At 40.7% G+C, this 27,357-nt stretch overlaps 1 protein-coding gene across 4 annotated transcripts in view; it reads right to left on the bottom strand.

Annotated features, from left to right (window-relative positions):
* Positions 1 to 27,357, bottom strand: part of THRB (thyroid hormone receptor beta) — a 371,634-nt gene that overhangs the window by 85,683 nt on the left and 258,594 nt on the right. For all 4 annotated transcript variants that reach the window (XM_079114289.1, XM_079114287.1, XM_079114288.1 and 1 more), the window contains exon 3: positions 25,654 to 25,717. In XM_079114289.1, coding sequence (XP_078970415.1) covers positions 25,654 to 25,675 — 22 coding nt within the window. In that variant the 5' untranslated portion in view covers positions 25,676 to 25,717. The remainder of the gene's footprint in view (positions 1 to 25,653; positions 25,718 to 27,357) is intronic.

The raw sequence follows: 27,357 nt of genomic DNA, 5'->3' as shown, positions 1-27,357 counted from the left end.
ACAGTGTCTGGTATATTTTAAGCATTCAGTAAGAATATACTTTTAATTTATGCATCCAAATTACCTCTCCTCTTGCCTCTCCCTTCAAACTCAAGTCTCCTGTAAACATGGCTTTAAAAAAAAATTATTTGTTCTAATTAGTTACACAAGACAGCAGAATGCATTTCAATTCATTGTACACAAATGGAGCACGACTTTTCATTTCTCTGGTTGTACATGATGTAGAGTTATTCCATTCGTGTGGTCATACATGTACACAGGGAAATGATGTCCATCTTATTCCACCATATTTTCCACCCCCATGCCCCTTTCCCTTCCCTTCCCTCACTCCCTTCTGCCAAATCCAAAGTTACTCCATTCTTTCCTTATTCCTCCTCCCCCATTATGGATCAGCATCCACATATCAGAGAAAACATTTGGCCTTTGGTTTTCGGGGATAGGCTTATTTTGCTTAGCATGATATTCTCTAGCTCCATCCATTTACCTGCAAATGTCATAATTTTATTCTCCTTTAAGACTGCGTAATATTCCATTGTGTATTTATGCCACAGTTTCTTGATCCACTCATCTATTGAAGGGCGTTTAGTTTGGTTCCACAGTTAGTTATTGTGAATTGAGCTGCTTTAAACATTGATGTGACTGCACTGCTGTAGGGTGCTGATTTTAAGTCATTTGGGTACAGACTGAGGAGTAGGATAGCGGGTTCCATTCCAAGTTTTCTAGGGAATCACTATGTAGCTTTCCAGAGTGGTTGCACCAATTTGCAGTCCCACCAGCAATGCATGAGTGTATGTCAAGAATCAATAAATGGGATGGATTCAAACTAAAAACTGCTCAGCAAAGGAAACAATAGCATGAAGAGAGCCTACAGAGTGGGAGAAAATCTTCACTACATGCAACTTAGAGCACTAATCTCTAGGATATATAAAGAACTAAAAAAACTTAACACCAAAAAAACAAATAACCTAATCAATAAATGGGCTAAGGAACTGCGCAGACTCTTCACAGAAGAAGATACACAATCCATCAACAAATATATAAAAAAATGTTCAACACCTCTAGTAATTAGAGAAATGCAAATCAAAACTACTTTAAAATTTCATCTCACTCCAGTCAGAATGGCAATGATCAAGAATACAAGCAACAATAAGTGCTGGCGAGGATGTGGGGGACAAGGTAAACATGGCTTTTAAAGAGCATCTCTGAGAGGAAGGAGTTTGGTAAAGGACCTCATGCCCCTGTGTTAGTGGCTGAGGACCTGAGACAAGCTACCTACCAGCAGAGACTGTGTTTTAAAGAGCATGTCTGGAAAGTGTTGGGTTATGGCCCAGGGAATGAGTCTCTAAAGGTGGCTTCCAGGCTGTTAGGAAAGGCTGGGAAGAGGGATTTTGGTAAAGCGGGCCTTTCCTTTAAGGTTGGCCTTGGCCATCACACCTGGCTTGATTCACTTGGTGGCTGAAATATATAATAATGTATTTTAATACATAATAATCATAATAATGAAAACAGTGTGGTCCTTCATTAGCTTTCTAGCTCATTGTTTGAACTTTTTTTGAAGCAATCTGTCCATCCTTCAAACTTCCATAATGCTGTGCACATATCTCCCCTGCTCCACGGGCTACCTTCCACCTTGTGCTACAACCGTTTACATACAAGTCTATGATTCCCTTATTTGTGTTGCTGTAATACAGTGCCTAGCACAATATCCTGATTAATATTTATTGTGCCCTGACAATCCAGAACTTTGCAAAGAGAAAATTATTTCCCAGGTACAGGCTGTGTTTTCTTAGTTAAAAGTCACTGGTTTGTCCCGAGGGGGACTTATCATCGTGGGTGATTCAATGCATATTTTCTACCATGGACAGTATGTCCTCCCAGAACTGCTGGTGAAAATGAAAGCTATTGTGCTTTCTAGAAGGAGAGGAGAGTGAAGACAGTGGCTCTGCTGCTCAAGGTTCAAGTTCTGGCTTCACTATGTACTAGTTGTGGTTTGGGGCAAATGGCCTCTTTGAATCTCTCTCCTGAATATCCTTATAATTTGCCATGTCTCTCTCTCTCCCTTTTTTTTTAACCTTTATTTATTTTCACGTGGTGCTGAGGATTGAACCCAGGGCCTCACACATGCCAGGCAAGCACTCTGACAGTGAGCCACAACCCCAGCCCCGCCATGTCTCTTCTGTAAGGCAAGGACCTACCATGCCCTCCTTGTATTATGTCAATGATACACATACTTTTCCCTTCTTACTAGACTCTAAATGACTTCTTCATCTCAATTGCCACAATTCTATGAGCAATATTTTAACATGACAGCATCTCCAAAAATATTTGGAAAGAATTGAAGACATAAAGACAGATCTTAATGGCCCTGAAGCAGAGCAGAGCACATACAATCTTTAATCTATCCAGGACTTTCTACTCACTGAGCCATCATGTTCTACATGCAAGATAGGGTTATCCCAAACTGGTTAGCACCAAAGTTCTGCAACTAAAGGTAGCTTGGCCAGGGATCAGTGTTGGACACAGCCTCAGGCATGTTCTATGAGCAGAGCAGATATTTTTGTCCTCCTGGTCCTAGGCTGGTGAACCGACCATCTTTACTCTGACATTTACATCTGATGAACACTCTGCCTAAACCATAGGCTTAGCTCATCATTTGTTGCCCAGACATGTGTCTGGTGAGCAGCACCATAAAGAATGCCAGAGAGAAGCTGCTGGCATTCCCACACCCTCCTTCCAAGACCCCTGAAAGGCTGGCTTCTTCCCTTAAGTCTATGGACATCTGGGATGGGGAGGGCTGGTCCCCAGGGGGCAGGTGGTTGGTGTTTCCCAGCACCTTTGGATCCAATCAAGATGGCACTGCCTGACCTGGGAACCATCAACGGGAGCCTGAAGCTGTGACACCAGACTTCCCTGGACTGTTAATTGCTAGGGTCTCTGCAGGGGAGTGCTGCTCTTATAGATACCATGAGATTTAGCAATTGAAAATATTAAGGCAAGGAAGGGGAGACTTCTTCAAACTAGAGAAAAATTGAATGACTGCCTATATTTAAAGTGAATTCACTATACTACTTTCAAGATTTGTGATGGAAGGGCTGCAGAGCTTTGTAGAGTCTCATTAGTAAACTGCTGGAGAAAGTACCTCACAGTGATGGGGTGGAGATTACTGGAGCCAACATGTCTACAAGGCTTGGCATTGAGCTGAGGTACAGGAAGTGCATGGTGTGTCCCTTCCTTTTTCACTGTTGATAATTATGCAGCTCAAATTCACAATCCTCACTTGTAAGATCCATTCCGATGCTCCCTTTCAACTTACGTGAACATTCTGAGCCTTTCCAGCTCAGTTCCAGTCCTATCCATACAGCCCTCCCTTATTATTCTAGTCTGTGAGAAGGTCCCTTTTCTTTGAAAAACAAATTATTTGTTGTAATAGCATGCGACCATGTATTGTTTCTCAGGTTTTATTGGTGTATGTTAGTATTCCCAGTATGGAGACTCAGGCCTTAAGGTTGAGACCACACACTGCTTTGGTTTCCATAATTGAAACCTGCAAATGGAAGGGAATGTTCTGGCCATCATAGGGGCACTGTGGGAACAAGGGTTCCAGCTGGGGAGAAGGCCTTCCAGGCTGTTGGCATCTAAAGGGATCAGCAGTAAGAAGGTTGAGAAAGGAAGGAAATCACATTTGTTGTTCTATACAAGGTCCTATAATAAAAATGGTAATGGTAACAGCTAACATTTGCTGAGCTCTTACTCTAAGCCAGGCTATTAGACTAGGCACCATAAATAAAAAATACTATTCATTAAGCACTTACTGAGTGCCAGGTAGCATCCTAAGTACATTGCTTCATCTAACTTAAACAACTAAACCAAGAAATAGGCACTAGGTCTGTCATTTAGATCACTGAGGATATAAGGGTGTCTGGGAGGAGTTAGCAGAGTCCTGTGTTTCCACTCAGAGTGTGTCACAATGTACTGTAATGATTAGTTCACCTGTTTAGATTTGTGAGCTCCTGCTAGCTGGGATGGCTTAGTTTTGTGCCCTTGCATCTGAGGCAGAGCCTGAAGCATTAATAAGTGCCCATTGTCTCAAGGGGGATCAAATTAAACTTAGCATCTTTCCACATTCCCTTCCTCTCCTCCACAGCCTCATGGGAAGTAAGAGTTGGGGAGAGAATCCCTGCCCCCACCCTGCCTTATGCTTCTCCTGTCCTCCTGCTGTTCGTTTAAGCACCTTTTCTTATCATCTGCCCTTGATACCGCTACTATTTCCCCCAAGTTTCTCTTCTTTCACTTCCATCTCCTTTCCAGGTACTAAGTGTTAGCGACTATTTCAAGATCTAGAGCAGAAGTCTCTAAAGAAAGATGACAAGCATTTGAAAAGAAAAATAATAAAATCCTACTTCTGTCTAATTGAAAAATTAAAAAGAGGTTAAGCTTTATGAATACTGTATGTATGCATGTACAAAATGAATGAATGGATTGAACGCTGGCAGGAGCATTCTAGTCAGAGATTCTAATCACCTGAAGAATAACTCTGCTGCTTCACTCCTGAGACTATCAGTGAAGGTCTACTGATGTCCTATTCGGCCTTTGTCCCGTTAGATGAAATGCCCCCTCAGAAACGGCTTCTGTATGCAAAGTCTTGCAACACTAGCCTCTTTGTTCAGGTAGGCTGCCTTCAAATTGCTCTATGGTTTTGTCTTTCTTTTCCTGAGCACTTGCTTATTAATTTTCCTACTTGTTGAGACTAGACTTCTCTGTCCCTGAGTGCAGGGAATTTCAGTTTGCTATCACAGAGGTTTCTCTTATTTCATTGGCAGGGATTCTCAGTCCATTAAGTGAGCGAGAGTTGGGAGCTGCTAAGAGACAAACAAATCTTTTCCTTATCTGGCTGCTCCCACTTCTTTAGTTTTCCTGTATATTCCATTAGGCAATCACTATCCTCGTGAACGACAATCATCATAGACACAGAAACCTCAAATCATTATCCTGAAACCAGAAACTAGAATGATCATCTCTTGATAATAAGAAAAACCACTAAAAATTTGTAAAAGTGTGTGTTTGAAACATTTAAATGGAATGCACATTAATCTATGTTAATGTTTAGCCTGAAACCAAGTTTAAAAGTGAAATGATATAACGTGAAAAAAACAGAGGAAACCCCACTCATCTGCGTGAAAACATGGTGATAACTGATTCATGGGCAATGTCTTACATTTATTTGATTGTTTAAAAACTAGCTGATCCCGGAAACACTAACCAGAGGCTCCAAGGATGGAGAAAGTACTTCCTGGAGGATACAACAGGACCCTGTCCTAGGAACAGTCATTTGGTTTCCCATAATTCCTCCTGGGTTTAATCAGAATTCTCAGGTTAGATGACTCAAACTTTGAAGTAATTACTCTAAAGGCCACAGAGATTCCATTTAGAGATTAGAAAAGCTACAGCTGTTGCAGAAACATTCATATTAAAGAACCACAAATGAACGTAAAAGGGAGCAGATGTTTACTGCCAGGATTATATTTCTCCTGTGCAAAAGTTCAGAGCATTATGTGTATTCTTGCTGCCAGTCCAAACCTGCATTTTTTTGGGGAGCGGGGGGAAGTAAGACCGACACCATTTCATGCTCCCAGACATTAAATACCCCTTTCCAAAGTAGGAAATGTATGTGAATCTTTTCTAACTTTGGAAAGTAAGATTGGCATATAATTTGTGGATAAAGAATAAACTTTGAGATTTATAATTTCTCAAATAAAAGGCAAAGTATGAATCAGGTAATCAGATCAATTTTACATATCACATTGTAAAATTCTCATCACTTAGCAGCAAAACAGAGTCTTTCAATATATTACAGCCAGATATTAACAAAATAGATAAAAATATATACAGTATTAGTAGCATATCAAATAGATCTATAAGTTGTTCCTCTTCTGGGTTTTCATAGAACCTGTCATCCACCATCTTTTTGGAAAAACAAAACAAAACAAACAAACCCAAAACCTAGGATCAAGGTCCCTGCAGATATTTCCTTCATTTCAGAAACATTTCAATCTGGAAAAACTTGGTTTTCTTTTTGTTCGGGAGCAGAGGTTCTATCACATTAAGAATATCTGCCTTATTTTTGTTTCTGATAGCAGGGAAGGCTTTTTGATATGAGGACTCCATGAGAGTAGGGACTCTGGGCAAGTTTAAAGGCCACCCCCTCAATACTACTAAATACACCTAAATGTATTAACTGGCCCTCGTGGGATGATATCTGCAGGGGATCCAGAGTTCCCAAGGGAGAGTCTGGATTAGCATCTGCACTTCACAAATCTCATCCCAACAGCAGAAACAGAGGGAAGAATGGCCCTGCCTTCTACAGACACACCCTGTGGAATAACTGGGTGCTATACATGGGTCCCACTGGGTGGTGCCAGCAGCTCTTCCTTATTTTTACAGTGCAGGAAAATGAAGAATAGTAGGTGGGATTTCTAGTCTTTGGCTTATCCTTTTGGCAAATAACCTTTCAACTACTTAAACTAGAGTTGGTGAGCCTGGGGGCTGGGGAGTGAGCTCCTGCAGGCCTGCCCCCACCAATCTGCTCTCCCCCAACTAGGGCTGGGTGTGCCTCAAGCGCCCTTCATCCTCAAATGATTCTAAATAGCTAAAGCTGTGTTACCCCAAGTGTCACTGGGAGACTTATGGCATGAGCATTCGGGAGCTTGTTAGCAAGGTGGAGTTTCTGGTCCCAGAATTGGTGAGTCAGAGGTTGCTTTGGAACAAGGTCCCCCACCCAGGTGATTCACATGTACACTGATGTTTGAGACACTTTGTTCCAGGGTGACAGTCTACATGGGAAGTAGATAGAGCTGGTGATATGTATGGGGACTCATTTCACACTTTGGTGGGATTTCATATTTACTACATAGAGATTAGATCTATGATTTTTCCTATTCAGGAAATGGGGGTGGTGGTGCTATCCAATGGATTATAGTTAGAGAAATGATACATTAGAAACTCGAAGGGAAAGCTTTTAATGTCTTTTATTTCTTAAATAGTTGATAAATTTGGTTCATGAAATGGACAAATCTAAACACTGGGATTTCTGATTATAATTTCATCTTTTTTATTTTTCTGGTAGGTTTTCCTTCCTAGAGGCATCCAACAAAATAATAAAAGAACACTATATGTAGTAAGCTTGGCTTACTACATGCCAACTATTCTGAGTATGTACCATTTAATCTGCAAAATGACTATGAGGTAGATTGTTTTATAAGAAGATACTGGGGCACAGAGAGGTTCAATAACTTGCCTAAGGACACAGTGGATAAATGGCAAAGTCAAGATTAAAACCCAAGTTGGTCTAGCCAACCATACCATACCTCTACTTCTTTGTGGGACCCCAACACCCAGTGACCTAGATAATCATCTAGGCAAAAATTAAGTTCAATGAACTAGAACATGTATTTAGAAGTCCAAAACGGAGAAAATAAGGCCCAGAGAAGTTACATTCTTGCTCAAAGTCACCCAGATGGGCAAGAGCTGGGTTGGGTCTTCTGATTCTTGGTCCCATGATCTTTTAGTTGAAAGCATATGTTTTTTGGGTATACAACAAGGATTTATTGCTCAATCTTAATGCCGTTTCAAATTCTGACATTTTCACTCTATACCTCAAACACTAAGAGTTGTTTTTCTAATTAAAACTCCTCTTCCTTCCAGTAAACTCAACAAACAAGAGACAGCTGTGCACAGAGGGATTCTGTGTCCCAAACTGGCAGCAGCTGCTGCTGCTTTTTACGAAGGTTAGTGTGGGCTCTGCCTTCAAGTGACCAAAAAACTTGTGAAGACAACAGCAAAACAGCCAAGGTAACGAAGCCTGATTTGTTTCTCAGCTGCCCATCTGGAAGGTTAAAAGGTCACTGAATAATTCAGAACGGATGGAAAGGATAATTTCATTTCGTGTTGGGATACTGAGAGGGCCTAGCACGGCCAGACAGGGTGAACATCGAGCTTCGTCACTCACTGTGGCAATGCCGTGAGGCAGGTGCTGCGCTGCGCTCCATTTACAGGGAGAAGACCTTGGTCAAGAAGGCTGAAGGTGTAGCTCCAGGCCACAGACAGTGCTGGACAGCTGCTATCCTAATCCCTGGGGACACCCTGCAGGTGAGGAGACTGCAGTCCAGAGAAGGGAAGCATTTGCTGCAGTCCCAGAGCTATCTGAGGGAAGGGGCTGTGTCTGGAAACTTCCTCAAGGTGGTTCTGAGGCTTGATGGCCAATGGGAACTTCCTGAGGCTGGGCTACCTCTTAGCTCGAATATGGCTTTGAGAGGGTCACCTATTTCCTCAGGAAATGGCACTTCAGAAAGAAAAATCTCTTCTGAAAAAAGGACGGCACCAAGGGCCCATTTCTTTAGATATGTATTCAAGACATTTTGTCCAAATGAACAGACTGGTCTGATTTCACCCAGGGAACGAGACACATGATGAGAACATTGATGCTTAGGAACTTGAAAGGCATGGTTTGGGGAGGGGAAGGGAGAGACTCAGAGCTTAAGATACCAACATTTTTCCAGCTTTATGAAATTCTGGTCTGAGATATTTTCTGACCAAATAGTAATGCAAAGAAGGAACAACACTGTGCTGCCAGTAATTATCCTGTTTGTTCTGGAACATGTCTACTGATGACGGCTTCTGCACAAAGAACCAAACTACCCAGATGGCCTTGTCCCAGTGCTCTGAGCTCCCTGTGGCATGCCCCACTTGCATGTTTTCCTTCGCTGTATTTATTCAGGATGCTGTGCAGGTGCAGTTGCAGCAACCAACTCAAACTTGTTGCACCAGGCAGGATGGGACAGCTGACTTCCTGAAGGCCCCACCTACAACTGTGTTAATTCCAGGGATTGCATTTGTCTTCAAGGATGAGAAAAGGGGAAGGAGACAGGAACTGGCCAAATGGGAAGCCACTCTGGAAGAAAAATCCCATTCCTGCAAAATTACCTCTAATAGGAGGCATATTCAGTGACGTCATATATCTGCTCAAAAGCACATAAAGAAACCTCAGTTACCATGCATGCTATGGGGCTCCCCTGGACTGACAGTCCTCATCCAGGTTTTTTGACTTCCTGGAGATAGTTGGCAACATTTGGTGATATTGTGGTGGTCCTAACTTGGAGGACACGTTTGTGTGCTATGAGTATCCAGTGGGTACCACAGGGAAGTTGAGCCCCTCTGCCCCAGGCAAAGCTGTTAGGTGAGTTTCTCATGGTTCAAAGTGTTCTTCCGGTGACCTTCAGCTGCTTGGTGCTGGAGATCCTTGTTTAACCTACTATCATTGTCTCCCCACCAATCAGTGTGACCGATTTCAGGAGGAAGCATCTGATTGAATTAATACATGCAAAGGTGTGCACAACTGATGGTTTCAGTGCTAGCAGGAACACTTATATTTTAAGGGACTCACTAATAGATCCTAAAGTCAGCTCCAAACAATGGAATTTTTAGCCCTGGTGCTACCATACGATGAACACTTCCCTTTGGTAGATGAGAAAGATGGTGGAATTTCTAAAGCAACACTTACTTTGTAAAGTCATAACATACGTAAGCACATCTGTGACATGGTGCCAATGGAATGTCATCGTGAACACTTTTCTTACAAGCAATGATTTGCACTTGGTGTTGATCACAATTACATTTCAGTGAGGGAAGAAACACTCTATGAAACTTTCTGTGCCCTACATATGAACCTTATTTTCATTTTTCTGCACTGTTAATATTGACCTTGAGGCTTTGAGAGGTAGGACCCATGGGGTAGGTGTCTGAAATATCTTGTTGCCATAAATTTCAGCCTCTTCTCTTGAATGGTGTGGGACTATGTTTGGGTGACAGGCTGTGTAGGCTTATACCTAAAGCAAGTGAAGCAGACAAAGATTGAGCAAATCCATTAGCAAGGATGAACTGTGGAGTAATTTCTTCTCATTTTAAGGTTTAGAAATGGAGGAAGGAGGGACTGTATAGAGGGAAAAGAGAGGTGGGAGGGGTGGGGGGAAGGAAAAAATAATGGAATGAATCAAACATCATTACTCTATGTAAATTTATGAATATGCAAATGGTATGCTGTTACTCCATGTACAAACAGAAACAACATGTATCCCATTTGTTTACAATAAAAATAAATTAAAAAAAAAAGCCAATGTCATGTTCAAACATTTCTTCCTCTTGGGCTTCTGCTTACATATTTATTATGTAACCCCTGCCTACCAAATGGCTTCTGTATCCCAACCCTTGCTATCATGGATTACTGCCTTAATTATCCTGTCTACCATGCCCCTTAGAGTTTGGAATAGCGTGAGAAATATAATTCATTTTCTAGCTCCCAGTTTCATGCCCATTTAGATTTTTCTTCTCAAACTTCCAATGAATCTGGGGCTATGTTAGATTGGATTATTTGTTCTTTGGAGGCAAGAGGTCTTCTGACTTCAGGGGTTACCATTTCTCATTCCCTTTATTAGTTAGGAATCTTTTAATTGCCTAAAAAAAAGAAAGAAATGGAAGTTTGCTCTTTATGCCAGTTTATGAAGTGTGAAGCAAAGGGATCCTACCTTGACTAACCCATGCTGAGGTGACTCCATGGATCATGTCACCTTGTCATCCAGACTGTTTTTCTGACCACAGCTAGGAATATGAATGGTAAACGGAGGTGTGGTAGCATTCCATGCCCAGTTTTAGAGGCACAGTAACTAGCTCATCTGGTCCTGGTAAATGGGATAGTGCAATTTAGACAGCAGTGGGGGCTAAAAGGACCTTAAGACCTCACTGGTTCAACCACTTCATTTATAGAAAAAGCAGTGGAGGTCCAAAAAGGTGGCATGGTTTGATCAAGGCTACTTGAAAAATGACAAGCAGACCATGCCTTGACCCCCACTACACAGTGCTGTCTCCCAGTAAAATGCTCCTCCAGCAGCTCTCATGGAACACAGGAAGAGCTGAGCACAGTCTGGGGTGAACCTGGGTGAAGGCAGCCCTCACCTAGAGGAAGCAACTTCCTTGTTTCTGGAACCAGCAGCCCTTGTCTTCTGTATTTCTAATTCGTCCTCAGAATTAAGGCAGCTGTTGATTAGTGAGGACCAACTAGTATTCTTTATGATAGTGTAACTGTCAGACTTTCTAAGCCAATGTGCCCCTGAGAAGTGGCAAACAGTGGCATTCTAGAAAAGTACGGTGGGCACCTGGCAATGGGTCATGCTGTGAACATTGGGAGTGGATGACACAGGGAAACGCCAGACTCTCAGCTGGAAGAGAGAGAGAGAGGGAAAGCAGAAGAACTGATTAGAAAGTGTGTTTGATGAAATTATCAATTGGCCGAGCCATGCCGTCTCAAGTCCAGGAGCCCCAAACCCTAGCCAATCTAAGTTTTGTCCTCTTGGCCAGTGCACATGGAGATCAAAGGCCTTTATTCAACTGATTGGTGGCAAATGGCAAGTTTTTGTGTTGGGGTTTGATAGGGTCAGGAAGCAAAGAACATTCTTAATCTTCAAAATCTGGACTCTTACCCAGGCCTCTATTAATTAAACACTCTAGGCACTGTGTACATGGAAAGGCAAGCAAAACTACCATGGAGACAGCTGCCCCTGCGTGAAAACAAAGATCAGCCAATCCCGGCACCTGTCAATATCTCCTGAATTCTGTTAGGAGAAGAGGCTCGATAAGAACTACACACAAAAGGGCTTTAGAAAATCCTTGCCTGGAAAAGAAGGAACAATAAAATTAGAGGTACTGCAGAGGCAGAGTGGCAGCAAAGGCTACTGGAACCTTCAGTCAGACCTCCAGTGGTGCCTTATGCACAAATACCCCAAGAGGATATTTAATATTAATGCATAATCCTCAAAGATCAGGCCTGGAAACTGGGACTAGAATTTTCATGAAGAGTCAGACCTGGAACTTGTTTCTTCTTAGGCCAGGGAATAGGGTGTTCAGAAAGTTGATAGCATGAGGCTGATGGGGAGTAGCAGATGGATGTGTTTGAAGCAAGGTGACAGAACAGCTGCATTTGCTCCCTTAAGCTTTCCTGACAGGGGTTGTGTGTTTGGCCTGCAGATATCATGGTGTTGGGCCATGATGACGGTTTTATCCATCATTATTGGAGGCTCACTGTGTTCCAGCCATGGTGTTGGGCACATTCTCTTATTTCTTTTGATCCTCAAATTAATACTGAGATATGTAACAATCATCCCCAGGTCCAGATGAGGAAACTGGGTATTAAGAATGGGGAAGCAGGGGCTGTGGAGATAGCTCAGCTGGTAGAGTGCTTGACTCGCAAGCACAAGGCCCCGAGTTCGATCCCCAGTACCGAGAAAAAAAAAAAAAAAAAAAAGAATGGGGAAGCAACTTGTCTAAGGTCACAGATGAAGAGACAGGGTCATTCTGTACCCTAGGTGGATTTGACCACAGGCTTTTCCCCTTAGAACCTCTGTTGCACTGGGGGGTCAGCATGGTTGGGGGCATTATAAACGGCAAGTGCATGGCTAAGTGGAGTCAAAATGGTATATGCTTTTCTGGTTTGAAGATGCAGCATCCTCTATTTTCACCCCTTCTTTCCATTCTATTCTGCATGTAAACTACAAAGATCAAAGGAGAATAGAGAGAAATAAAACAGCTTCAAGGAAAGAAAGAATCAAGAGAGTAGAAGTCACACCAATGTTTATAGCAGCAAAATTCACAATAGCTAAACTGTGGAACCAACCTAGGTGCCCAGATGAATGGATAAAGAAAATGTGGTATATATACATACAATGGAATATATACATACAATGGAAGAATGAAATTCTGGCATTTGCTGGTAAATGGATGGAGTTAAAGAATATCATGCTAGGTGAAATAAGCCAAACCTAAAAAACCAAGGGCTGAATGTTTTCTCTGATATGTGGAAGCTAATTCACAATAAGGGGGCAGGATGGGGAAGGATAGGGGTTACTTTATATTAGGTAGAGGAGAGTGAAGGGAGGGGAAGGGGTATGGGGGAAGGAATGATAGAGTGAAACAGACATTACCTCATGTACATGTATGACTGCATGACCCATGTGATCCTGCAATATGTATAATCAGAAAAATGAGAGATTATATGCTATTTATGTATGATCTACCAAAATGTATAAATGCATTCTACTGTCACATACAACTAACTAGAACAAATAAAATTAAAACTTTTTTAAAAAAGAGAGTAGAACATAGGCAGAATCTGAAATAAAATAAGAACAAGGTCCTCTGCCGTTTGGAAATCATAGGAGGCAAAAAGGCAAGAGGTGAGAATCAAGGAGGAGTCAAGAGGGTCTGAAGGGAGGCTGGGATGCAGCCCATCTGTCTCCCTTCTGCACTTCCTGGGGGGCCTTGTATGCTCTTCCTGACCTATCGGAGGGCAGGAGGAGCCACCGCAGGCTCACGGTCCATCTGGCCCCCAGGAATTCGCTCACCGTCTCTGAAGACCCTCTTCCTCTGGTCTGCAATGTAAAGGCCACCAGTCTTGAAGAGGGCTCTCTGCTTTGATATTTCGCTAGGACTGAGCAAGTATTTGCAGTTTAAATCGTTTCAAGTCCTTGCAAGTTAAACATCCTTCACAGCCCCCTTGTTGAACTTAGCTCCATAATATTATCACATATTTGTATAGCTCCTTATGACATAGATTCATAACCAAAGTCTGTGGACTCTGTCACTCTCCAGCACACAGCTAGCCTGCATCTCCCAGCCTCCCCTGCAGTGAAACGTGGTCATGTGACTGGTTCTAGCCAATAGAAGGAAAGCATTGAGCCTGGTCTCCTACCTGTGTGTTCCTTTTCATTTTCTTTCTCCATCCTGTTGAATGAAGAAAATTCTGAAGCCCAACAGGTGGACAGGGATGCAAGAAGAAAGGAGGTCCCCAAATAACTTTGACAAATGTCACTTGCCAATCTAGTATGTGTGGCACTGGGTCTTATGAGTTAGAAATGAAATTGTTGTATGATGTCACTGAGATTTGGTGTGTGGGGGGGTCACCTACTGTAGCAGAGCATTTTACTAAAAGATACCATGTAATCCCAGGAAGCTTTTCTCTCCATTATATAATTAAATGTTTTATAAATCCAGAGTCAACAGGCACTCAAGTGAGAAGTGTGAAGAATAACCTATTTGAAACCATCTGTGTGGACACAGCTGTTGAGCAAATGCACACAACTTTAAGTTCATGGGCTAAAGTTTATATACCTTTAACTTCTGGGCATTGGGCTACATGATCTCTAAGATTCCCTTCAATCCTAAACTTCCCTAAGTCTTCTTGGATGTTAAAAAACATGTATCGATATGTTCAGAATCTGTGGTCTCTTGATTGTGAGCTCCTGAAAGTTTGGACTATTCCTCAGTCATGTTTACATGCCCAGTATCCAATATCTTGGATGCTCAAGTGACATTAAATTTAATTTGAATTTTCCATTGAAAACTCAAAGAATTTACTGAAGTTCTAATTTGGGTCAAATAATTTCTTGATCTAATCAAATGATTATATCATGGTATCCAATGATCGGCATTTCTCATGAATATTTTCATTATGCATTACTGAGTATGATAGGCTTGCTTATATTCATCTACAGAAATTTAATGTTTGATTTTATAATACTGAAAGACTTTGATTAAAGGTAATGCCAGCTGTAATTGGTATTCTGATGGCTCATTTGTATTTCTATTTAGCTAAATAATATAGGAGTATAATTCCTACTTGGGATTGAGAAATTTGGGATACAAATATATTCAGAATTTTCTCATTCAAATGGTTCTTGAGGTCCATAAAAGCAGTATTGGGGAAAAAGCCTGAGAGAAATTATATAAATTATGAAGCAGTTTAAGCCACTTTCATGAAAAATCCTATGCCTTCTGGTTTTTGAAAAAGATGTAGAAAATTTTCAACTTGTCTATGTAGCATGGGAAACAGTGGTCATTTCATCTTGCACATCAATGTTAGATTAGTCATTAAATATGTCTTTGATTGCAAAACACTGGTTAGTGAATTCTATGACTTAATAAATGTTGTTTGGCAGGTAAAATGTTTGAAGCATAGAATTCAAAGGGCTTGTGAGTGGAGTGGGGGAATAACAAGAGGGTCTTGGCAGAAAAATATTGGGAATCACAATTTGACACTGTGCAACTTAAATTGAATTATGGGAAATAAGTGATTTTTAAAAACTTCTAACTTATTGGTGGCAGTGGGGAGATGTGTATTCCCTCCTATTTTTCTGCTGTCACTTCCCACATGATGTGATTATAGCATGTGAAGTCTTACATCCTGGTGTGTGGTCAGCATCCAGCAAAACACTATGGCTATTCTTTTGGATTTGGCTGCCCCAGGAACTGATGCCTATTAAAAAATGAAGTAATAACAGCAGCAAACATTTGGAGATGCTTCTTTTACCAGGTATTGCAGCAACAAAGAGACTATATTGAAATTACTTCCCTTCCCATGAATTGTCTGCTTCGAATTTTTTGTTTGGTTTACTACTACACTAAAATATATCTTTTCATTAAATGATAAAGAAAAACTAAGCCATTTCTTATCTCTTTTACTTTCTAGTAAAAGAAAAGGCCTTGAGTGATGTAGAAAATTCTTGCAGGAAACATTAAGGTGCTACATTTGAAATGTGCCACTAAAAGACAATATGAATTACAGGGATGAGCTAAGCAAAGCTAAAAATATTTAACTTACCTGCGAAACAAACTTCTTAAAAAATAAAAACATCCAGGTACACCTGTTCCCCCTACCCCCAATTGTAGAACAGTAATTCTGTTGGTTGTTTTCTTATAATTAAATGAACAGTGAGTGCCTACCAGGCACCAGGTCATTATCCCTCATCATGGCTATCCTACATGGAGCCCTGGTGCCTAGACTTGATGTTAAGTGACATATCTTACAACCTCCCCACAGTCCTTTGAGAAAAGCTCAGTGTTTTTGCCATGGGGATTTAAAAAAGGTCCCCAAGTGAATGAAATCTGCAGTCTAGGCTGCAAACATGAACCTTGTGGGTATTGCACACCTGACACCTGTACTCTCTTGAGGGCCTAACACAGAAATTAATTTATTAAAAAAAATTTTTTTTTCCCTTAGAATGCTTATTCTCATAACCGAAAGCATCACACAACTCAAAACAACTCATGAAAGCAGCATGGACTAGCATTCTAAGGCGTTGCCTACAGAATCACCAACAAAGACTTTCTGAGACAGACTCAAATTTCCCCATGGTACTCCATTTCTTCCGTGAGAAATGCTGCCCATGGTAGTACACTCTCAAAGGACTTTCTGAACGTGTGAACTGAAGAGGCTCCGACTCTGATGTGTGACTCAGATAAATGAGATGCTGATGCCATTGGGCACATGCACAATTTCAGGAACTGTGGGTCTGTCATTTATGGGAGCAAGTGACAACATACACCCAGGCAAGCAATAGGAGGAAAGCATCATTAATCACAGTTTCTTTATCCATTCATCAACTGAAGGGCATCTAGGTTGGTTCCACAATCTGGCTATGGTGAATTGAGCAGCTATGAACATTGATGTGGCTGTATCTCTGTAGTATGCAGATTTTAAGTCCTTTGGGTATAGGCCGAGGAGTGGGATAGCTGGATCAAATGGTGGTTCCATTCCAAGTTTTCTAAGGAATCTCCACACTGCTTTCCAGAGTGGCTGCACTGATTTGCAACCCCACCAGCAATGTATGAGTGTACCTTTTTCGGGAGGGGTGGGGGGGAAGGGAAAAAAATAATAACAGAATGAATCAAACAACATTGCCCTATGTAAATTTATGATTACACAAATGGTATGCCTTGACTCCATGTACAAATAGAGAAACAACATGTATCCCATTTGTTTAAATAATAAAAAAAATTACATTTCAATTTGTCACCCGTGGCCAGGTTAGGCCTAGATTAGTAGAGGGTGACAGGTGATAGTTTAGATGATTTTTGTAGATGCTCAGATGCCCAAACTAACATTTTCTAAAACATGTCCAGAGGTGGGGGAATCTGGCTAGAATAGTGGTTCTCAAACTTCGTGTGTATCAAAGTCACCTTGGAGAGTTAATTAGGCATGCAGAGTCCCTGGCATTGGTCACTAGATCAAATGGTACGATGGAGCTACTGCATTTTTTTTTTTTTAAACAAAACTTCCTAGTGATTCTGATATCGCCACCAAGTTGGAGAATAACCAATCTTTCCTCAGCATGGATTGCACTTTAGAATCTTGTGAGGAGTTAAAAAAAAAAAAAAAAAAATCCAAAGATGCCAGAGGCTCAAGACCTCCAGACTAGAATCTCTGGGGGTGGGACATAGGCTTTAGCACATTTGAGTGGCTTCCCAGGTGACTACAGTGGGCAGCTAGAATGGAAGACCACTGTTCCCAAATCATGGTTTTCAGACTGGGTCGAACTACCTGGAAATTTTTAAAAGAATCCTAAGTCTCAGGTCCTACCCAGAGATTCTGATGTAACTGGTCTGGGATGGCATGGGCATCAGGAGTTAAAAAGCTCTCAGGGTGATTCGAAGGTGCAGCCAAGTTTGAGTATAACAAGGTTAGGTCCTCTATAGAAGAAGGGGTCTGCTTTAATAAGCAAAGGGAAGATGGCTTAGTACATCTGCTTTGGAGACTCAGTATGCACATTAGCATGATAAAGACTAAGAACTTTGTTAAAAACAACAGAGCAAAATAAACATAATCACTGTTTGAAGTCATTTAACTCACAGCTTCCCAGAGTTTGGGAACTGAGGGTTCAGAACTCAACAATCCACTGGGGGTGTCCCTTGGGTAAGTCACTTCACCATGTTGGCCTTGCCCTGTCAATGTGTAAACTGAGGCTTAGAGACTGAGTTCAGTTCTAGCTACAGTCCAAGAACACATCTACACTCTCAGGCTCTGAGAATTGGAGTTCCACACCAGTTTCCTTTTTACCACACAGCCAAATTCCAGAGTGAGAATGTCATCATAGCTAAGACTTGAAAGAGAACTGAAGATCGATAAGACAGCAGCCTGGAACTTTTCAGCTGGGGATGGTGGCAGGTGGTGGTGGTATATAAAAATAACTTTTGACTCACTGCAAACAAAATAACACCATAAGTTCATTATGGGCTAAATTCTTATTGGGAAAAATGATTTTCAATTCTTTTGAAGGACCTTGTCTCTATGTATAAACAATTTCTGGGAATTTGGTGGCATGTTAAGTTACAGCTATTATTCCAGTTAGTAGTTGTCCAATAGAGATGTTCTGGGCAATTCTTGGCTATAGTAGGCTTGGAGGTTGAGATGAGTTGATCAGGTGGTGATGGTGACAGGAATGATGACAGCGGGGTAAGGTCCAGGGACAATGGGGCCAGGGGTGGATGGGAAGAAGCTAAACAGTGGACAGAGTGGTTTCTAGGAAGGATGTGGGAGTTGGAGAAGAAATAGATATTTTTCTTCACTCTTCTGTTCTCATATTCTATTCCCTGCAAAACTTGGTTCTTGTAATATTTTCAACTTTCAGATCACCTGGCTGCAGCTCAGATTTGGAAACTAGAGTTGTTATAGAAGCAATAGTGTGTGAGTCCTCAGGAGTTTTGAGAGGTTTTTACTGATCTCATGAATTGGTGAGATTCATTAATAGGGGCTCTTAAAGAAAGCCTCTACTTTGGGGGAAAAGGTACACTCATACATTGCTGGTGGAGTTGCAAATTGGTGCAGCCACTCTGGAAAGCAGTGTGGAGACTCTTCAGAAAACTTGGAATGGACCCACCATTTGACCCAGCTATCCCACTCACTCCTTGGTTTATACCCCAAGGACTTAAAATCTAGCATACTACAGTGACATAGTCACATCGATGTTTATAGCAACTCAATTCACAATAACTAGATGGTGGAACCAACCTAGATGCCCTTCAGTAGATGAATGGATAAAGAAACTGTGGTATATATACACAATGGAGTATTATTCAGCCATACAAAATTAAATTTGACATTTGCAGGTAAATGAATGGAGCTGGAGAATATCATGCTAAGTGAAATAAGACAATCCCAAAAAACCAAAGGCTGAATGTTTTCTTTGATAGGTAGATGCTGATACATAATGTGGGTGGGGAATAAGGGAAGAATGGAGGAATGCTGGATTGTGTAGAGGGAAATGCGGGGAGGGGAAGGGCAGGGGGGAAGGAAAGACGGGGGAATGTGACAAACATCATTACCCTATGTACATGTATGATTACATGAATGGTGTGACTCTAGATTGTGTACATCCAGAGAAATGAAAAGTTGTACCCCATTTGTGCACAATGAATCAAAATGCAGTCTGTTGTCATGTATAACTAAATAGAACAAACAATTAAAAAAAAAAAAAAAAAAGCAAGCGAGCCCCTACTTTTCTGCAGGAAGTTCCTTCTCCAGGAGAAGTACAGGGAGTTAAAGAGGGGAGGGATGGGGAAAAGGATCAGAACTGAGTGCTGGTTCCTTTCTCACAGACTCTGTGGTAGAATCTACTATCCTCGTATTGTATGAAGGGTTACCTTTTCCTCTGCTTACTAAGGAAAATAAAACATTTGCTTTTGTTTTGAAGAAAAGGCTGAAGTGGTAGCTACATAGAAATTCTCTTTTTTTGTGGTTTTTTGATTTTCCCCTTGTTATAGTGGAAACTGGAAAACACATTGAACTGGTCTCTTTCTCAGACTGGATAAACACCATGGAGGGATTTTCACTCTCTTCTACCAATTTGTAAATAACAGGGGAAAAAATGTAAAATGATCAACATTTAAGCTTTTCCCTTCCCTTGCTTTACAAGGGTTCTTAAGGAAGCTCTGTTTATTTTCTTGAGTGGGGTTTTAAGAGGCTATGCAAATGGAGGAGGGGGAGTGAAGGGGCCTTGAGACTCAAAGGAAATGAGCAGGTGGAACCAGCAGGCAGAGAGCAGGGGAAGAAGCTTCCTGAGGAGTGGGGAAGGGAGGCAGTGGGTATAGAGTGGACACCCCAGTTCTAAGCCTGGGGAGAGATGGGGAGAGGATATGAGGTTTCAGAGTGATGGTGAAGAGTGGGTCTCCGGGAGAGATAGCTGAGGATGGATGAGCTTCTACTGGTCGGGTATGTATCAGCCTCCCTTCTGCCCTCACCACATTTCAGGGAAGGTTGGTTTTGGCTATCTGGTCTACCTGCAGGGAGATTTAAATTTCTTTTAATAGTGATAACCAAGCTGAGGAGGGAGCCAAAAGTCCTCAGCTTTGTTGTATGGTTAAATACTCAGCATGTAAAAATCAAGGTTCTTTTTTTGTAATTGGCTCAAGCAACCGTGGACAAGTTGGGCAAGTTGGTATTTTTCTTTCTGTAAAACTATTCGTGGCAATGTTTGCCATGTGTATAGATGACGCTATAAAATTCAAGGCAACATTTTATTTTTGGTCACAACTGGGAAAATAGGGATTTGAAAGAAAGTGAAATAGTCCTTCTGATGGCTTTTAGAATAATTATGACAGTAGGATAAAAACCATTCTGAAGACTCACTACTCTGGGACCATGTGGGAAAGAAAGTTGGGCGCCATATTGGCACACCACATTGCTGACCTCCCTTGGCCTCTGTTGTATTTTACTTTGTAAAGGTAACCAGTCCAAAGACCTGAAGGGTAATATGAGAGGATGTGGTTGAGAAAATCCTGTGTCTAAACAGAACTACACATGGAGACAGAAGTTTCAACTCATCACAAGAGTGCCTGAGATCAGTCACTCTGTATGCACCAGAAAACATTTCTAAGCTCATCGACAAGAAATCAATAAAAATTACACTCATAGAGAAGTACCGTATATAAACTAAAAAACTTTACTATGTCCCCAAATGCCATAACATCATGGATCAAAATAAAAATTAGATGGAGATAATAAGAGAGGGAAAAGAAGAAAGCATATGTGATAAAATGTTACATTTGAGGACTCTGGTAAAGGAGCTGAGAATTCTTTGTATTAATCTTACAACTTGTCTGTAAGGATGAAATTATTTCAAAAGAAGAAATTTTTTAAAAGTTCAAATACTGCCATAAACAAAAAACAAAAGCAGATGTACACTAAATTGGGGGAAATATTTGTAACATTTGTGATAGAGAATGAATTAATTCCTTAACATATAAATCACAAGAAAAAGGCTAACACTGCAACAGAAAAGTTAAAAGGATGGGTAAGTTACAAAAAATGAAGCTTTTGTGGCCAAGCAACACGTGTGTATGTTTGTGTGCATGTGTATTGTCAAATTATCAGTAAGAAAAATGTACATTTTTAAGAGCTACAATAAAATTTTGCTTAATAAATTGCCTCCTCGAAATCAAAAGCTCATACATCAAATACCTCTACAGTTGGAAGATATAATGATTAAATGGAGGCTGCATTGCTGGTGGTGTCTCAAGTGGTCCCAATAATCTGGTTAAAATTTGGCAAAAGAGGTTCAGTTCCTTTGATCCAGCATTTCCTTTTACTTAGTAGAAATTATCCCAAGGAAATAATCAGAGAGGTACAGAATAAAGGACAAGGCAGTTCATTATAAAATATATTCATCATATCATCTTTCAACAAATATATATTCATAATTTTTTTTTTTTTTTTTGGTATCAGGAATTGAACTCAGGGGCACTTAACCACTGAACCACATCCCCAGCCCTTTTTATTTTTTTATTTTGAGAGAGGGTCTTGCTAAATTGCTGAGGCTGGCTTTGAACATGCAATCCTCCTGCCTCAGTCTCCTGAGCCAGTGGGATTACAGGCATATGCCACCACATCCAGCTTATATTCATAATATATTATTCGCAATAACATACTATTTGCAATAACATCGCAAGCAGCGATAGTATCATGGGTGATGGTTCACTAAGTAAGTATGAATGAAATCCTTGTGTGGAAGGGTATTGATTGACAGTGGGAACTGTTAATAATCTGTACACTACTAACATCAGTTTTCTTTGAAAACTGAAGAGTTTCAAAGAGTCATTATTTTGCTGCCAATTTACCTTCTGACACCACAAGAAGCTGTTTCACGTAGGTTATAGGACATATGCACGACTCTGATTCTCTTTTTGAAATGTTCGTTAAGGAGCAGCAGAAAAATCCACACGCGCACTGAAGGTCTGCCTTTGCAAAGACGTGTGGGCTTTATGATACCACACTGAGTTTTCCCAAATTTCACATTTTGTTTGACTGAAAAACTTGTTCAGCAGGATAGTTTCAAAATGCAAGTGTATTGCTCCGGGGTTCACGTTTTTTAAGAAAATTATACTCAAGCCTCAATGTATGTAGGCCTTAACTTTATGAAAATATGACTTACATTCAATTCTGAAATATAACCACCGTGGTCTTAAACAATGGAAGAGGAGTTGGAGATGAACTAGTCTCTTTCTTTTTCATTTAATTCATAAGGAAGGGAAGGTTTAGAGAGATTTAGTAACTTCCCTAGTTAATATCCCTGATGCCTAAACAACTTTCACAAATAGTGGGAAAAAAAACCAAAGACCATAATAGACAAATGGATATTTGGAATGAACAGCAAGTTACAGATGAAGGAACACCAGTGACCAATAATTGTAAAATATGCTCAATCTCTGAAATTGTAAGGAAAATGTGGATAAACCTGTCATTCTTAAGTTTAACACATGACACCCTAACAAAGAAGTAACAAAAAGAAAAAAAAATAATAATAATGCAAAGACCATCCAGTGGGAAATACTGATCAGCACCTCAAAGGTGTCTGTATATCCCTGCAAACTTTAGTCCCAGGACACTCAGCAATAATGCCTCAATAAAAATAAATAAGGACAAACACCAGTCAGGAAGTTGAACGAGCAAGCCAGTCATGAGGAAGAAGTGCAAGTTAAATAACTGAATGAGAAATATACTGTTTATATTAAAATGCTCCTAATAGTATGGCTTTCAATTACTGGGAACCAGTTTCAATGAAAACATCAAATATGTTGCTAACCTCATGCCTTATTCTAATTTTGTAAAACTAAATTCCGTGTAAACACACCCAGATGCTTGCCTCTGTCTCTTTGGGCACGCCAAGAAGAGTCGGAGTTCTTATTTCCATTGCAAATAAGGCCAAATGCCTCTAAATTTGGTATTAAAATTTTTAGTTATTCATATCTTAGAGCAAATTCCCCTGTGCTGTGAATCATGGTTTTATTCAAAGTAGAGCTCATTGTAATGTCATAAATGTCAGGAGAATTCCCCTCAGATTACCTGAGAAGTGGTGCTTAATTCCAGACAAATAAAATATCATATAAAGGGCACTTCCTTACTTTCCTCCTTAAGAATCAGTATTTTTCAATGAATGATTTCATACAACCTCAATTTCAAAAGAGGTGGGATAAAAGAGTGAGAAAATTCTGATATTAAATGACCCCCCCAATAAACAATTTTCCATTTGAGTAAATTCAAAATTCATAAACTTAATAAGCATTGTGGCCAAAAGAGCCTATGTGTTAAAAAATTTGCCTCCTTTATCTATAAATCTTGGCCTGCTTGCTTTTGGGAACACAGATTCTATGTTCTCAAACTCTTGCTCATTTAAAAATTGGTTTCATAAGGGTTAATTGATCTCCTGTATTGCATAATAGTAATAGGTACTTATGCTTTTCAAAGAAAAAAATAAGCATACTTGACTCTTCAATTATACACCTAAAGCAAACAGTGAATTCCTACAGCTTACAACTTTATTTTGGTCTCCTCCACCCCACCCCCTTCCTTTCTCCCCCGCCCCACCCCCTTCCTTTCTTCTTCTTTTTTTTTTTTTTTTTTAACTTTTTAAAACTTTTCTCCACTTACTTTTTTATGTAGTGCTAGGGGTAGATCCCAGTGCTTCCCATGCTAGACAACCACTCTACCACGGAGCCACAACCCCAGCCCGCCCCTTCGGTTTCTTAAAATAAGCACATAGCATTAGCCCACAGTGAAAGAGAAAGGGGAAGGGACACTGTTTCATTTCACATACAAACAAGGTGTCTAGAACAATGCCTGTCTTCTCTGAACCCATCATATATGCTAAGCACATTAGTGTACCCAGTACAGGGGGCGGTTTCTTTTGAAAATATTTCTAAATAAGTTTCTACCCTATGAAACAAATGCTGGAATTGAAAACTCCCTCTTCCGTTAGGAGGCAGCCGGAGTTCCAGCTCAGCCTGCAAGGAAGGCCTCAGGAGGTCTGCTGAAGAGTTAGCTTAATCTAGAACTGTCCAGGAGTCAGCCTAGTTCCTGGCTCAGCCTCCAGCTGACTTCGCCTGGGGGTTGTGCTCCAACACCATGGTCATCATCCCAGAGTCTAGAGCAAGCATCAGCAAATGGCAATCAATGACCAAAGCTGGCCTGCTGCCTGTTTTGAAAATTAAGTTTTACTAAGACATAGCCAAGCCTGTTTGCTTACATACAGTCTATGGTTCTTGCTGCAATAGCAGGACTGAGTAGTTATGACAGACAATATATGGTCTGAGAAGTCAGAAATATTTATTCACTGGTCCATTACAACCAATCAATCAATAGTTGTCAATTCCTGATCTGGAGAGACCTGGGTTGGATGGTCACTATTATACTCTATCTAGAACTTACCTTCCTTAGCAAGCAAAACCCATTTTATTATTGACCTTTTTACCAAAAAAATGGACAGCTCCAGGTGACAGCCTTGATTCCAGGTGATAGCCTTCTTCCCCCAACGTCCCACTGTTTTTTATTTTTATTTTTGGCAGTTGGGGATTGAACCCCGGGGCTCACTCTTACTAGGCAAATGCTGTGCCACTAAGCTAAAATCCACTCCTTTAAAAATTGTTATTTTGAATCAAAGTCTCCCTAAGTTGCCCTGGTTGGCCTTGAACTTGTCATCCTCTTGCCTCAGCCTCCTGAGTAGCTGGGATGGCTGGACTATAAGTCTTTGATGTTTTTATAAGTTCATTGCTAACATTTAAAAATTAGAATATTTCACTTAAAATCTGATTTCCAATTTCTCTTGAAAATTCAAAGTTTCTGGATATGTCCTGGTCTTCATTCCTGTTTGGCAGTGTGCTCAGAGTAGGGGAGCTCTCTTTCAGAGAGAATCCAAGTTCTCCAGTTCTATTTGGTTTTCCTTACACCTGACCTTTGTAATTGTTGGTATTATTGTCCTTGGGGCCTTTGAGCATGTGATTTCTGCTCTCTACTGCGTAAAGAATTTGTGCTATTGCATTGACCTATTCCTCCAGGTTACTAGGTTTTATAGCTCCCTTGTGCCTCAAGTGATCTAATTACTTTCCATTCTGACTCCACTGCTCAGTGGAGTAAACAGCCCACTTTTGGACACAAGAATGCTGTGGTCACCAAGGATGGAGAGCCATTTATCATAGGGATCTGAATGGCTGTAAAGAGTAAACATATCCAGTGTGCTGGTGATCTTAGGATGGCTTCAAAACTAACCTTTCACTGAGAGTTACCATTTCCTCTCCATCAACTTTCTGGTGATGATGGATCTCATAATTTCAGAAGAAGACAGAAGCACATTTTGTAGGGATGTATTCACTGGGATGAATAATACTTGTTTGTTTGGAAAGAATGGTTGCTAAGACTCTCAGGTCAGTCTAGGAACCTACACTTCACTTTAGGGGAAACAAAAGTGGAGACACACAAAAAAAAATTAAGAAAGAACATATAAATACCTGTCATACTGTTGGGAGTCATAGGTTAGTAATCATTCTGGATCCTTCTTTTCACTGACATCTCCTACAAAGAGGAAAAAAAAAAAAGTACTGTAGGTTATAATTTGCTTTTTTCCATAATGTTTTTGTTTCAAACAGTACATGTATTATTAACCTTGAGGCAAGATTTGTCACACTCAACTCAACTCAGAACTGAGGAAATTGAAGCCGAACTGGGTCTTGTGACATGTACGTTTACAAGACCTCTTAGTTTTTAATTGCAGAGTTTCTTCTGTAAATATATTTTTAAAGTAATATGTATTTTTTTCAAGTCACACTCTTCCATCTCAGGTTTTTAAGAAAGCTTCCAGCCCACTGATTAGCTCTTGTCCCCCAGGAGTAGCTAAGATGTAGTAGCATCTTTAATCTAGATCTTTGCTTCTCAGTGTGGTCTGAGGACCAGCATTTCAGCATCAACTGATAGTTAGAACCACTTTAATGAGACTCTACGTTTAGACAAGATCCCAGGTGATTCATGTGCCCTTTCAATCTTAGATGCCCTGTTCTAGAGAACAAAATCCCTCATCTTCCCATTTATGAGTTTTCTCCAGTCAGAGCTTCCTCCTCCTATCACCACTTCATTAATGAGATCCGTGAGCAACAGACTGTCTGGCCCTCAGACTGGAGAAGGAAGCCCCGTGAGTGTCAATGCCCAGTTGCACACTGACCAAGGGATGAGGACTGAAGGATGCAGACGACAGACACAGGAGGCTGATGAACACAGGTCTGTGTCCTTCAGCGTATTTCTGGAGACAGATCAGAATTGGGTTGTTTATTCTGGAGGGTATTCTGTGTCCAGTGGAGAACAGCAGCATGTTGGCTTTGCAATAGCCAAAGCCCGAGGTAGGGGTTTCAGGGTCAATGCTGTCATGTACTAGCTGTGGGATCATGACAAGTCATTTCAAAGCACTGAAATCTCCATTTCTTCAGTGTAAAACAAGGAAACTAATACACGCTTCACTTATTTCAGAAGGATAATGTTTGGGTTTTATATTTTTTAATTGGTTCTTTCTGGTTAAACATGACCGTAGAATTTGTTTTGACATAATTATAGAAGCAGGGAATATATCTTGTTCTAATTTGTTTGCGTTTTAAAGAGGATGTGAGTGAGGGGCCGGGGGCAGTGGCATATGCCTTGTAATCCCAGTGACTCCAGAGGCTGAGACTGGAGGATCGTGAGTTCAAAACCAGCCTCAGCTATTTAGTGAGGCCCTAAGCAACTCAGTGAGACCCTGTCTCTAAAGAAAATACAAAAAAGGGATGGGGATGTGGCTCAGTGGTTGATTGTCCCTGAGTTCAATCCCCAGTATCCACCCCCGAAACAAAAACAAAAAACAAAAAGAAAAAAAAAAAGAAAAAGAATGTGAGTAAAAATGCTGGCTGCACTATAATGTACTGGGCACAGGAAAGTCATTGGATGAAGAAGAATCATCTCTTGTTGGGGAAGAGGAAGTATATGAACTGTGTTCACAATGCAGACTTATATATGGCCATTCATTCTGACTCCACACTTAATACTAAGCAATGAAGTCATACCCTGATCATAGCTCTTGTCACACCCAGTGAAAATTATAGGTTTATGTGACTGCCTTTCCCCCCAAGACAATAATCTCTTCATGGCAGGGCCTGCCATTCTGATTTTTATCTTTCATATCAAGCGGAGTA

This window comes from Sciurus vulgaris, assembly GCF_902686455.1.
Source record: "Sciurus vulgaris genome assembly, chromosome: 16".
NCBI classification, from domain to species: domain Eukaryota; kingdom Metazoa; phylum Chordata; class Mammalia; order Rodentia; family Sciuridae; genus Sciurus; species Sciurus vulgaris.
This window is presented reverse-complemented; position numbering and strand designations above follow the sequence as displayed.